This window comes from Artemia sp. Qi Xiang Cuo, chromosome 18 (assembly GCF_049724085.1).
Source record: "Artemia sp. Qi Xiang Cuo chromosome 18, ASM4972408v1, whole genome shotgun sequence".
Taxonomy (NCBI): domain Eukaryota; kingdom Metazoa; phylum Arthropoda; class Branchiopoda; order Anostraca; family Artemiidae; genus Artemia; species Artemia sp. Qi Xiang Cuo.
Genome location: NC_142811.1, coordinates 14,901,002 through 14,915,218, shown reverse-complemented (window position 1 = coordinate 14,915,218; position 14,217 = coordinate 14,901,002). Strand labels below are relative to the sequence as shown.

The window sequence follows — 14,217 nt, the reverse complement described above, 5'->3', positions numbered from 1 at the left end:
CACTTCTTGAGTGTGTTCGGGATAATGTACACGTATGCTTTAATTTTTAAGTGTTCCCTTCTCCGAAATTTTTTTTTCAAATTTTTACTTGTATTTGTTTTTTTTACAGGGGACAACGTTGACTGTTGGATGGAAATACAAAATGGAAAGGGGCCATGGGCTAGTCCTGTCACAGGAATCGTACCTCTTGGCTCAACCATGACAATGGTCATAGCTATAAATGACTATGCCGGTAAGTGGATAATTTGTCAATGTTATATATGGAGAAATTTGATTTTGAAAGTAGAGGCAACATTTTTCAGGGGAGGAGAAAATATGAAAATCTAAACAAATATAAATTATTTGTATTTTGGGAAGTTTTTCCTAAGCCACCTGATCGTTAAAGGTAAAGGTAAAGGATGCGGCACTAGACCCTTAAGGTCCAAACCGGCGGTGCTGATCTCCGTTTCGTGGCCCTTCAGCCAGGAAGTGCAATGGTTAAGCTTCAGTTTAACTTGTGTATTACAGATCTTCAGAAATACCCTCTCTAACATCCTAAAGCGCATTCAAGGACAGGCATGAGACAGTTTAGGGTAGGCTAAAAAAGGAACGAAATCGCAAAATGCTAGTAGGCACTAATGGTTTTTTATTTTCGATACTAGTGGCAGATTTCACCCTTATTTGAAATCTCGGGTACGTAAAAATTTGAAATCTTAAATTTTTTTGGGTGGGTGGATGAATCGAAGAACCAAACTCCTGTGTATTTGCTTAGTTAAGGTTTCATATCAGAAAAAAAAAATTGGTATGTAAAACAGAATAACTTAAAATGAATAGCTTAACTTTGTAGTCAATTCACTTTCTTGGTATTTGAAAAGAGCAGATTTAAAATGAGGGGAATTTTGATAAACCGAGAAAGTGTAGAACAGTGAATAAATACGACGTTATTCAACAGCCAGTGAAAAAAGAAGCAAAATGCAAATATTTCGTTCAGAATATTAATAAAGGCACAGCCAGTTTTTGAAAGTTTTTTTAAGGTTTCTCTTTTATATTTTCTCAAGGACTATTATTTCCTTCTTATTCTTTCTATTTTCGCTGAAAACGGCTCAGCAAAGATTATGGCTGTTTTGGAGGCTGAAAATTATACCCGATACCCTCACCGAGGTTCTTCATGTGATTCAGGTTTAAAATCTTGTAAAATGTTGATGCTGAAAAGGTCGAACTTGACCATCTTTGTCTTAAAATGCACCTGTTTTGATGCTTCTATTAAGCATGTCTTAAAACTGCAATCTCCACAATTATGTGCAGGGTTGCCACCCGGTGACAAAAAATCACTAGATTTTAGTGATTTTTGGGATGATTTAGTGATTTTCTTCAATAGTCTAGTAATTTATGTGCAAATTCAGTGATTTTTTAGCATTAGCAGTATAAAAAATCCCTAGAAATAGTGATAAATCACTAAGAGCGGCAACCCTGATTATGTGTCATCTTCCTTAGAGCTGAACCCATCATGCAACCCTGTGGCATACTTTTTAAGCTTTCTGACCATTTTAATTAAAACACCTATCTTAAAATTTTGATTCGATACAGTGGAGCTACATACCTGGGGGCGCAAGTGGTGTGGCTCCTGGTGATTCGCTTTTGTCACTTCGAAAAGCTATACATGTCAAGATTCGCGCTTAAATGGGGCCATTGTCAACTTTTTTTTCTATTTCAAGTTATTTTCATTTATTTTATGCTTGTATGACAAAATGAGGAGGGAGGGGTAGTCAAGAGAAAGATACATCAATCGTTACTGTGTCTAAGTTAACGCGTAGACTATTAAATTCAAAAATCCATAAATGCAAACTTTGATGGATCTCAATGATCATATGCGAGATATTCACTTACTTTGTTTTGCTTGTGGAATGAATGTTACAATATTAGCCTCGGATTCTCTGATAACAAATGTCATGGAAACTTGGAAAAGTCGTGGAAAACGTGTGCTACATACATTGATTCATGTGAAAAAGCACACTAGACCTCATAACTTATAATTGAAGAAGCCCTCCCACAACTTTGAACGATCACCGATTCTTTATAATAGGATCGTAAAAAAACAACACTGGAGTTACTTCACTATTTACTAAGTTAACGTGAAAGCACTGACTATGGCACTATGACAGTGTCAATGTTAAATAATTGTTATCACGATCTGCATTAAGAAATCGACCATTCATGATAAAAAAAAGGACTAATAATATTTTCAAAATAGACTAGAAAGTAGAAAATAAATTTTTTTCTCAAGAATCATAAATATAAGTAAAAAAGAAGGGCTCAAAACGAATTGGGTTTTAAATAATATGTATGTCAAATTGGTCTTAGTTATAAATGATGTGTAAACGAAAAAACTCGGCGAGTTTAGGAAGACTCGTTTAAGATTTGTGTAAAGCCCAATCCGTTTTGAACCCTTCGTTTTCACTTGTATTCATTGACTCACGAGAAAGAAACGATTTTTACTTTTTAGTACGTTTTTAAAGCAGGTTTAAACAAATTATTTTTGACTTATTACTCTTCTTTAACACTAAAAAGCCCTTAATAAGTTTTTAACTAAAATTCGTCTTATCTGACATTCGGAACAAAATTACCAGGGCCATAGGCGAGTGTTTTAACGCTGCACCATCAAGTCTTGTACATAGGTGCCCAGAAGCTGAATTTTAGGTGGGGGCTTACCTGATCAAATCGGCACTTCCAATGCTGGATAATAGAAATCTCAGAACAAAATTTAAAAATATAAGGCAATGTCATTCAGACAGGGGAGAGCTGGCATTCCCCTGCCCCCGCCCCCTTATGGGCGCCAATGTCTTATATAAATATGTTTGTTGTATGCTCTCTCATGTGCCAAATGACCTATTTGTATTGTTCTATTTAGACCCCGGTGCCGCGCCAATGAGGGAAGACCGGCGGCGGCGGGGCCAAAAACAGCAGCGGCTGCGTGCCGCCGGCGCGATCAATGTTGACAGCAAACATTAATGTTTTCAGTAGTCTTTCTCAAATCACAGCTTGAATTTACAAATTTACTTTCTCTACTCATTGACAGTACACTTTCATAGGATATTCCACCTAGTAGCTACTGGTAGCAACCAAACTGTCATATTCCTGTAGAAGTCGCTCATCTCCCTTCACACTCCCTTTTTTATTTTTTTAAAGCAGCCATTTAATGTTCTATAAGATCCATCTCTGCTTTAAATTAAAAAAAACAAAAACAATTTACTTTTTGGCATCCCTGCTTTCAATAAAAAAAAATTCAAGATATGATCATTTAAATATAATACTTCCCTAACCACCCCCCCTCCCTCTGGAAACTACCTTGATAGGATACCGTCTCTGCTTTAAATTAAAAAATAATTAACTCTTTGGCAGCCCTGCTTTAAAAAATCAATTTGAGATATTATCATTTAAATATTATACCTCCCTAACCCCCCCCCCCCACTCTGGATACCACCTATCTTGATACCATCTTGATAGGATACCGTCTCTGATTTAAATTAAAAAAATAATTAACTTACTGGCATCCCTGCTTTCAAAAAACAAAATCGCGGTATTATCATTTAAATATGATAGCGCCCTACCTCCCCCCCTCTGGATACCACCATGATAGGATACCGTGATAGGATACCACCATGATAGGATACCGTGTCTGCTTTAAATTAAAAAAAAAAAAATAACTTTTTGACATCCCTGCTTTCAATAAAAAAAATCGAGATATTATCATTCAAATATACCTCCCTACCCCTCCCCCCTCTGGATACCAACTTGATAGGATACCGTCTCCACTTTACATTAAAAATATAATTTACTTAATAATTAACTAGGTCACCTTATGGTTCAAACAAACACGCGAAATTCTAGGCAGCGCAATCGCGCTGCCTAAGTAAAGAACGATGTTGGCACAATCTGTTATTATTATTTTTTTTTTTTCCATACCATGGCACTTCGTATCGAAGGAGTTTTCGTAGAATTTTCGAAAAGGGCTCATTCGATTGAAAATTGAAGTGGCATGTGCCCTTTTTAATAGTTGAAAGTGATTAGAAGGCAACTAACACCCCTTCCATGCCCACAATTTCCCCAAACATATCCAATCAAAATTTTGAGATAGACATTTTGTTCAGCGTAACTGATTTCCAGATAAAAATTATTTTTTTGAGGAGGACACTCCCCCACAGCCTTCAGGGTAAGGGTTGTAAGTTATATCCTGGGGGCATATAAGGTTTTTTTTTATAGAAAGCGTTGTCGTAGAAACTTCAAAAAAGGCTCGTTCGATTGGAAATTCAAAGAGCTAGTACCCTTCATAATAGTCGAAAGTGACAGGGCAACTAACTCCCCTCTCGAGCCCACCATTTCCTCACACAAATCCAATCGAAAATTTGGGTTAGCCATTTTGCTCTACGTACTTGAAATTTCTGGCAATTACATGTTTGAAGGTGACAACTCCCCCCCCCCCCCCTACAGCCCTCAGGGCAAGGGTTGTAAGTTATTCCCTGGGGGCATATAAGGTTTTTTATAGAAAGCGTTGTCGTAGAAACTTCAAAAAGGGCTCATTGAATTGTTAATTGGAATGGCTAGTGCCCTATTTAATAGTCAAAAGTGATCGGAAGGCAACTAACACCCCTTCCACGCCCACAATTTATCCAAACATATCCAATCAAAATTTTGAGATAGCCATTTTGTTCAAAATAGTTGAAAGGTCCAAAAATTATATCTAAGAGGATAACACTCCCCCAGCAGCCCTCAGGATAAGGGTTGTAAGTTATGCCCTGGGAGCATATAAGGTTTTTATTGAAAGTTTTGTTGTAGAAACTTGAAAAAGGGCTCATTCGATTGGAAATTGAAATGGCTAGTACCCTTTTTAATAGTACCCTTTTTAATTTGAGGCCAACCAAACCCCCTCTCACGCCCACCTTTTCCCCAAACACATCCAATCAAAATTTTTAGATAGTCATTTTGTTCAACATAGTTAAAAGTTTTAGAAATTAGGTCTTTGAGAATGATAACCCTCTATGCCTTCCCAAGGCCAGAACATAATTTGCAATTTACTGAAAAAAATACTAATGAATGTGCATTGTCAGTTCAATATGCATATACTATTATTTAGTTATCAGTATTTTAATATTATTTGAATCGTTAAAGTTGTGAAAATAAAAACATTTATAATTTTTCAGCAAAGTACAAATTTTGTTCTGGCCCTGGGAAGTCATATGGCGTTTAAGCCCTACTCCTCTTGATTTCTTCTCGTTTTGAGTTTGACTCGGTTATTTATTGTAATTTCTGTTCGTTTTGGGTCAACTGCAAAGCTCTGACTTCGCGGTTGACGCAGTAAGGAATTGCCGCAAAATTAATTCAAAGTCAGCTGAACGCCGTCGCCTCTGCCGGCTGCGGTGCTCCTGTGGTGCGCCGGCGGCGTAGCGACACTTGGATGGCGCTTAACCAGACCTCTCATTCGCGGCGTTCGGTCGGTCCGGCGCCGCGCCGGGGTCTAGTTTTATTGATATAAGGAGGAGAATACAAGAAGATAAAATTTTAATTTAATTTATTACTGCATTTTTTAAAATTTTAATTAAAAAAATTTAATTTAATTTATATTACCACACTGTCATGGAAAGTGGATGCACTGAAAAAATTTGGAAGCAATTGAACATTCGGAAAAAGTCAAAAATGGCTCGCAAATTCAACAAATTTAAGGGACAAAGAAAAATTGATGAGTTGAGAAAACGACTTAAAAAGAAAGAAATGGGCTAAGGTAAATAGCGTCGATGGTTATACCTTGTCTGCATACAGGGTTGCCACTAACTTAAGAAAAGAGCGTTAAGCAAGTCTTACAACATTTCTAAAACAGAGAAAAATTCATTTTCCTTTGGCTTGTCTCGTTGATAGAATTGTAATAGTTATTAGAGTTTTGATTCTCTACAATTATAAATATTTTAAATATTTATAATTTTAAATATTTCCTTTCACAACAATTTCTTTGAACCTAAAAGGGTTCAAAAGACAACGAAATTAAGAAAAAAACCGCAGACTGGACAGCATTGATAGTATGGATAATGTAAAGAAAAATAGTTCGGTCTGTATGTATCTAGGGGCGTCGTTTGGGGGGGGGGGGGCAAGGAGAGGCAGTTTCTCCACCAAAAATGTGGATAAAAAATTATTATATATCCCATGCCCCTTGACTATCCGGATATAGACCCCTCTTGTAACCCCAATAAAAATTCTGAAGATTTGCACCTGTATGTCTCCCGTTAAATATTTTGCTCTGATAATGATTGGTCGCTCCTATTGTATTCAAACCAGTTCCAAATTCTAAAGCTTGTGTTCCGCAAGTCTAGCTGGTGGCTTTGATCAAAGAGAAAGATACACTTATAGGAGTTTAATCTTTTGAGATTTAACGGGGAAAGATAAGGACTCGAAACCATTTGCTCCACTGACAGTTTAGCCTCTGGTAACTTCATCCAAAAATCAGAAAAAAAATTGATAATTGCTGCAACGAATATGTAATGTCATAGAATAGATGCTGAATCCATAAGTTGCGACCAATCAGCACTTTTCGTTTTCATTAATTATTTTAAGTCAAAATTCATTTTGCACGAAATAGGTCTAGGAAAATCTTGACAAGTGGAATAGGCTTGTTGGTTTTATGCTGGTAGGCCTAGTGGTAAAAAATCCTTTCTTCTGGTTTTTTCTAGACCTCCTCTAAAATTCAAAGGACCAGAAAAGACAACAATGTGGAAGTTTCGGGTAGGCTTTAAAGGGAACCAAATCATAGGTGTTAGATGGCGTCGGTGAATTTTCTTCTCGACACGCACCAATTTCCAATTTTATAAGCTCTTGTACTCTCTGGTTTTGATGTTATATATTTAATTTTTTTAGCTAATTCTAAGCAAATTTTCACTCTGATTGGTCAAACATAAAGATTACAAATGAAAGTTGAATATTACTCAACTCCCCAAATTACGCACAGGATGTATTATTTGCGCTGTAGTCGTGCGCGATTTCGTGCAAGTGTGGCTAAACTGTAGCTCGGATGTAATGGCTAAACTGTCATGAGTTTAGGTTGTTTGGCCACAGCTATTGGTAAAGCAGCTCATCAAAGAGCTTAGAAATTTAGTATCCCTTATTTAAGTATCAATTTTTTTTGTTAGTATCAAAATTTAAGTATCAAAATACCCGTGTATTTAGGGTATTAAAATACCCAGCTGTGTTTGGTTTGCCAATTATCTTAGTTTTATGGCAGCATTTCTATTTGTTTATTGCACCATTGACCTTTAATTAGAGTAATCTCATAATATATACTTAAAATAACCGTTTGACAGTCCTTTTCAAATAAATCATAAAAATTAGTGTTTTGTCAGTTGCTTTGAGATCATACCTTTGAACCAAAGGATAAATTCTACGCATGAACGCATGATTTAATAATTGTTTTGACAGGGGGTTTAACCCTTGCACTTCACATTGTATAAGGTTTAGTATCTGACAACATGTTATTACTTTGTAGAAACACTGGGCAAAGTGTAATTCAGAATTTGTACACAGCCTTGCATTTATTTTATATATAATATTTATATGTAATTGCATAAATATTTGTGTATATTTTAACAAGGGATTACAACAATTCAAAAACCTTGAAAAATAAAACCAAAAGTGTGAAGCTTATTAGAAATCGTTGTTAGAAATCGGACATGCTGTAATAGTCAAATATTTTTGAATACTTCAGTATGAAAAGACATTTAAATGAGTAAAGAGCAAAAAACTGGTAATTGCAAAAGTATTTGTATATATTTTAGCAAGGCCGGTTAGGGAGGTTTGAACCCCTCCCCAAATGTTTTTTTGACTCCCTAAATGTTTTTTTTATGTACCCCCCCCCCCAGAAAAGAGTCGTTGAGTAAAAAAAACCTCCGAAAAAAAATCCTGGGTACGGCCGTGTATTTTAGCAAGGGATTACAACAATTTAAAAATCTTGAAAATTAAAACCAAAGGTTTTAAGCTTAGTAGAAATCGTTGTTAGAAATTGGACTTGCTTTAACAATTCAATATCTTTGAAAAGACACAGTATTGAAAGACAATACATTGCGTAAAGAACAGCAAACTGGTTACTGGAAAAATATTTGTATACATTTTAACAATGGATTACAGCAATTCAAAAAACCTTAAAAAAGAAAACCAAAAGTTCAAATCCTATCAGAAACCTATGTAGGGGATTCAATTAGCAGTAACAGACAAAAATCCTAGAATAGGCATCTGTATGAAAATACAAATTGTCTGCGGTTAGAAGACAAGCGACAATGAGAATCCATATATAGAAGCATACATCTTTTTAAACGAGCAAACGAACAGAGAAATATGCGGGTACGAGACATGCAACAACGAGAATCAGAACGAATCAAAATAAAAGTGAAGAACAAAGAGATATGTGGTTAGAAGATAAGCGGCAGCAAGAATTACAAGCGATAGAGGAAATCAGAAGGTGTTCTAAGGTAAAACTGAAGAATAACGAAATATGCGGTTAGCAGACACGCGGAAGCAAGTATCAGAACTTGTCAAAAATGGAAGGGAAGTACAAATAATTGTGCTGTTAGAAGAAAAGAGACAGAAATGTATTCGCTGTCAAAATGAAGTAGCTGTCAGTTTTAAAAATGAAAGTGAAGAAGAAAGAAATGTTTCGTTAGAAGAGTAACACCATTACAATCTTCGACGCTAACAAACTGTTGCATATAACCCAATATAAACCTGCAAAGAAGCCGGAAACTACGCAAGCGTTAATTAAAAGTTATTGAAGCCCTTCAACGATGTGTGTATTCACTGTGGAGCCCTCCGTTTCCCCGAGGAAAGAGTAGCAAAAAAAGTTATCATTTGGAGGTTGCTGCTTGCTTGGTTGAATTGCATTGTTACCTCCACAATTTCCAAATGAATTGGTCTACCTTTTTTTAGGACGTCGCCTGTTCTCTAAACAGTTCTACGAACAAAGCTGGAAGTTACATGAAACTTCATTTCACTTAAGCGTTGATCAAACCATTAATAGTCAAGATAAGATAAGGTTCATTACTGACTTCAGCTTCAAAGTAGTTGGACAAATGTATCACCAAACTAGTTTAGCAGCACATGCATTACAAACCCCTGAAGGGGATTTTCAACCGCCTTCATATGGCCAAAATGTACCTTTCAGACGCTGATGCAGCTGTTGAAGAACGCCTTGCACATCCTTTAAATTATGGGACCTCTTGTAACCTAATGGATCTCTTGAAAGAAATAGTGCAAGGTACACACAGCTATGCCAAAGGTTAAAACCTGTTTCTGCTCGATGTTAGGGAAATTCAGAACTGTTGTTAAAGATATGCGAAAAATTTCCTTAACTTCTTCTCTACAGTCGCAACGCTGCATGTCACATTGTCTTCGTGATTAAACAACAAGGAGAAATTTATAACTAACTTTAAAAAGCTTGTTGTAAATTTACTAATTTGACTAAATTCTATTAAATTTTACTCAATATTTAGTCATAGATAAAAGCTGTATCAGGTGCTCAAGTTAAATTCTCCTTCACCCCATCTCTCTAGCGGTATGATCCAAGGCCGTCTCCAGGGGGGGGGGGGGGTCGGGGGTTTAACCCCTCCCCCTGAAATGTTTGTCTGACTCGTAAAAATGTAACAAAAATGAATATAAACTAATTTTGTATCCGTTTTTTAGAGTTTTTTTTGTGTAACCCCCCCCCCGAATTTTTTTTTTAGTAAAACCCCCTCCGAAAAAAAAAATCCTGGGTACGGCGTTGCTATGATTTGTGGTGATTTGAGGTGGTTGCATACTTATTTTGCTTCAATGTGTATGTTGTCAATAGTAAATGTTTAAGCTTCAAATAATAAAAGAGAAGAGAATATAAAAAAAAGGCAAGTTTCCCAGGCACTGTAAATGAAGCTGTTTATGTTAGTATGTCACTTATTTTATTTTTCTCAGACCGCAAATACTCTTATGCAGAAAATCGGAAGTGTTATTTCCTCTACACAATGAGACTTGGTAATTTTCTTACAGCCTGTGTTGATGATTCCTCAAAGTTCAGGTTTTTAGAGAAATGTCATAAGAATTATGAATAAATATTTAACGAAAGATTTCGGTATCATCAACAACTAACATATAGAAATAGTACAAATATAATATATATTCCCTCAGCTTTGTAAACAAGTAGCCTAATTTGGAGTGGGGGTTGGCCGAGAAAACACCAAAATAGGTTAACTATGTGGTACATGTTTTTTTTCGAAAGATTTTAGTATCATCACTAACTAACAAATAGAAACAGTACGATTATAATATGTATTCCCTCGGGCTCCTAAACATGTAATCTAATTTAGTATGCGGATGGAGGTTGGCCAAGAAGACACCAAAATAGGTTAACTATATGGTACATGGTTTAAAAAAAAACTAAATTCCTAAACTAAAAACTAAAAACTAAATAAGAAGTCTTGAAACAACATTGTTTCGAAAGATTTTGGTATCATCAGCAACAAACATACAGAAATAGTAAGAATATAATATATATTCCCTCAGGCTTGTAAACGTGTAATTTAAATTAGGGGTGGGCTGGGGATTAGGCTGAAAAGCTCTGGAGCATAGCTGGAGGGCTATATATAATAGCTTTTGAGCAAAAAATGGCAAATAACTGAACATTTGATAGTCTTTCATATTGCTGGACCTCTCCCTTTCCAAGGTAAAATAATGCCTTCATTCTCATACCTCAATATCCCTACAAATGCAGGAGTTCTTAACAATTACCCTTGAGCGAAGGAAAAGAAGTTTTGCGACACTTACCCTCCCTATTCATCTGTGCCTGAAACCATTTAAATAAGCTTATATTTAGTCATATGACAACAGTGACCAAATAGTCTGGGTAAATTAACATAGGACTGACTTAGCCTCAACTTTTCAACCAATTAACTAAAAAAAACAAGTTTTTTTTAACTGGAAGTAAGGAGCAATATTAAAACTTAAACGAACAGAAATTATTTCGTATATGAAAGGGGCTGTACCCTCCTCAACGCCTCGCTCTTTACACTAAAGTTTTTTGTTGTTTAAAAAAATAAAGTTGTGAGACAGAGTCAAACTTTAGCGTAAAGAGCGAGGCGTTTAGGAAGGAACAGCCCCTTTCATATACGGAATAATTTCTGTTCGTTTCAAGTTTTAATATCACTCCTTACTTTCAGTTAAAAAATCTTGTTTTTTTTTTAGGTAATTTCTGAACGTTTTTGAATTAATGCAGCTTTGATTTTGGCTCACCGTACATGAATAATTAAAAACGAAATTCGGTTATTAATTTTCCTTTTTTTGGCTAATTGGCTTTCTCGAAATTTTGTTCTGACGTAACTTACGAATTAACTTACGTAATGAATTTCTATATTCGTATGTTCTTATTACGTATATTAGGGAGTTCGCTCCCTAGTCAATACCTCGTTCTTTACGCTAAAGTTTGAATTTTGTTCAAATCACAAACCCCTGAATCACAAAGGCCGGTTAATTAGAATAGCTGTTTTGAAATTACTAAAAAAACTTAGCATAAAGGGTGAGGTATTGACGAGGGGGCGAACCTACTCATAAAAGTAATACTTTTTGTTTGTTTTCATTTTTTATGTTACTCCTTGTTTTCAGTTGAAAGAAACTTGTCTTATATTAATTTAATTTCTGATTGTTTTTTAAATAATGCTGTGAAATCTGGCCTATGCTGAACAATATGGCTATCTCAAAATTTTGATTGGGTGACTTCGGGAAAAAAATGAGTGTGGGAGAGGGCCAAGTTCCCCTCCAATTTTTTTGGTCACTTAAAAAGGGCACTAGAACTTTTAATTTCCGTTCAAATGAGCCCTCTCGGGATATTCTAGGACTACTGGATCGACATGATTACCCCTGGGAAAAAAAAACAAAAAAAGAACACGCATCCGTGATCTTTCTCCTGGCGAAAAAACACAAAATTCCACATTTTTGCAGATAGGAGGTTGAAACCTCTATAGTTGGGTTCTCTGATATGCTGAATCTGACGGTGTGATTTTTATTAAAGTTCTATGACTCTTAGGTGATGTTTTCCCCTTTTTTTCGAAAATAAGGCAAATTTTCTCAGGCGCGTAACTTTTGATTGGAAAAATTATACTTGATGAAACTTATATATTTGAAATCAGCATTCGTTTTTTAGAGTTTCGGTTACTATTGAGCCGGGTCGCTCCTTACTTACAGTTCGTTACCACGAACTGTTTGATATTCTTAGGTTCATTTTTTGGTGAGCGATAAAACTATTTCTTTTATATTTACATTGACCATACAATCTTTGAAACTATTTTTCGGACAAGTTAACTATACATTAAAAAACAACATAGCAAGTAACCACACGGAACTCCAGAAGTTAATCGGAACTCCAGATTTAAAAGGATTTAATCGCAAATAAAAAAGGTAACTTTTTTGGTCGTCGATTTTTCGAATATGTGGATTTTTTTTTGGTTGTAGTATAATTTTTCGAAAGATCAAGTCTGGTCCCCCCCCCCATAATATCAGAAAACAATACAAAACATAACACAGTGGGCTAGACATTGATGCATTGAAAAAACTGAACTACACTTCACCCCCTCTTCACCAATCACACAGAGTGGACAAGTATGATGGCTTTCTTTTCAATTCAAGATGAACGAAAATTACAGAGACAAGATTTCAGAGACAAGCAGCTTGCTCGCAGTGGGGTCCAAATCCTAACAGAGTGCTGTGAAAGCAGGGTTACCACCCCTAATAATTTATCACTATATCTAGTGATTTTTTATGTTACCTAGTGATTTTCTTCTAGCTAGTGATTTTTGTTCCAAAACTAGTAATTTTTTCCTAAATCTAGTGATTTTTCAAAATATAGCGCGTAGATTCATGATTTAACCGTATAAATCATACAAGCTGCTAATTAATAACAAAAAGCGCAAAATAGTGATTCACTACAGTTCCTAATACGTTCCAGATTAGCATTTATGCAGATATACCGCCTTTGAAACTTCGATTTCCCACCATGTGTCTATATTAGATATAGTAGTGAGAGACCCAACTTAAAATAAAATCTAAAACCAAAAGCAGTTTGCATCTGCCTGTTCCAAATAATTGTTTACGAATTGCTCTTTTTACTGTATTTCTGCTGGCGAATTACATTTACAAAACTCTTAACTTTTTGGATGTGACTTTTATATTAATTCTATTATCATTTTATTTGACCTTGGTTTAAATTCTAAAATTGTCTGGATTGGAACATATAATAATCTATGTGAATAAAGCAAACGCAATTTTTCTGCCCTTAATGCATATGAAGTATGATCGAACTTGTGGTGATATCCGTGTAGGATAGCCCAAAATCTGTTCTGTGAGCTTTTGCAAGGTTTGTGTCCTTTTACACAGCTAGAGAGGAAAGTAGAAAGAGCATAAAATAGCAAAATAACAAGATTGTCACAAAAAAAGCATATGAGGAATTCAAGCAAGGCAGTAGCCAGGGAGGAGGGGGTTAAGGGGTTTGGCCCCCCACCTAAATGTTCGTCTGACTCGTTAAAACGTAGCAAAAATGAACATAAACAAATTTTGTATGCGTTTTTGGCCCCCCCCCCCGAAAAAAAATCCTAATGTAAAACGCCCCCCGGTAAAAAGTCCTGGATACGGCCCTGAATACAAGTCAATATCAAATAGTAGCACGCATTGTGGAAAATTCTAAAGCCCTAGCACTTGACCTAGGTCAAAAATAGTTGCTGGAACCTCGTTTGTTTCCAAAAAAATTAAACTGTGTTAGTTTTTAATTATTACTAAATTATTTAAAATATTGCTATTTATTATAATTACTATGTTATGCATTGTTATGGTATCGTTATTAGATAACAGTTTCAATTGAAGTAAACCAGAGAATTTTCACATTACATAGTAAATTATTACAAAATAGTTACAAAGCAATCAAATAAACTCTCCCTTTGATCGCTGCTACTAGATGACCGAAGTACTAAATTAGAAAATTCTGAGAAGAAATTTTAAAGAAAATTTTCACATTGCATAGTGACTTATTACAAAATAATTACAAAGCAATCAAATAAGTTCTCGCATTGATCGCTAGTACTAGATGGCCACTAGTACTAGATTACGGAGCGGAAGCTCCCTGAAATTGGTCGAACTGGTCCTTTTGCATGAAAATACTAGCATTTGCAATCTACATAAAATCAGTATATAAAT

At 35.5% G+C, this 14,217-nt stretch overlaps 1 protein-coding gene across 1 annotated transcript in view; it reads left to right on the top strand.

Moving 5' to 3' along the window:
- LOC148941236 (uncharacterized) overlaps positions 1-14,217 on the top strand; it is an 83,574-nt gene that overhangs the window by 48,689 nt on the left and 20,668 nt on the right. Inside the window, exon 4 of the mRNA XM_089104509.1 lies at positions 110-232. Within this exon, the coding sequence (XP_088960635.1) occupies positions 110-232 (123 nt within the window). The remainder of the gene's footprint in view (positions 1-109; positions 233-14,217) is intronic.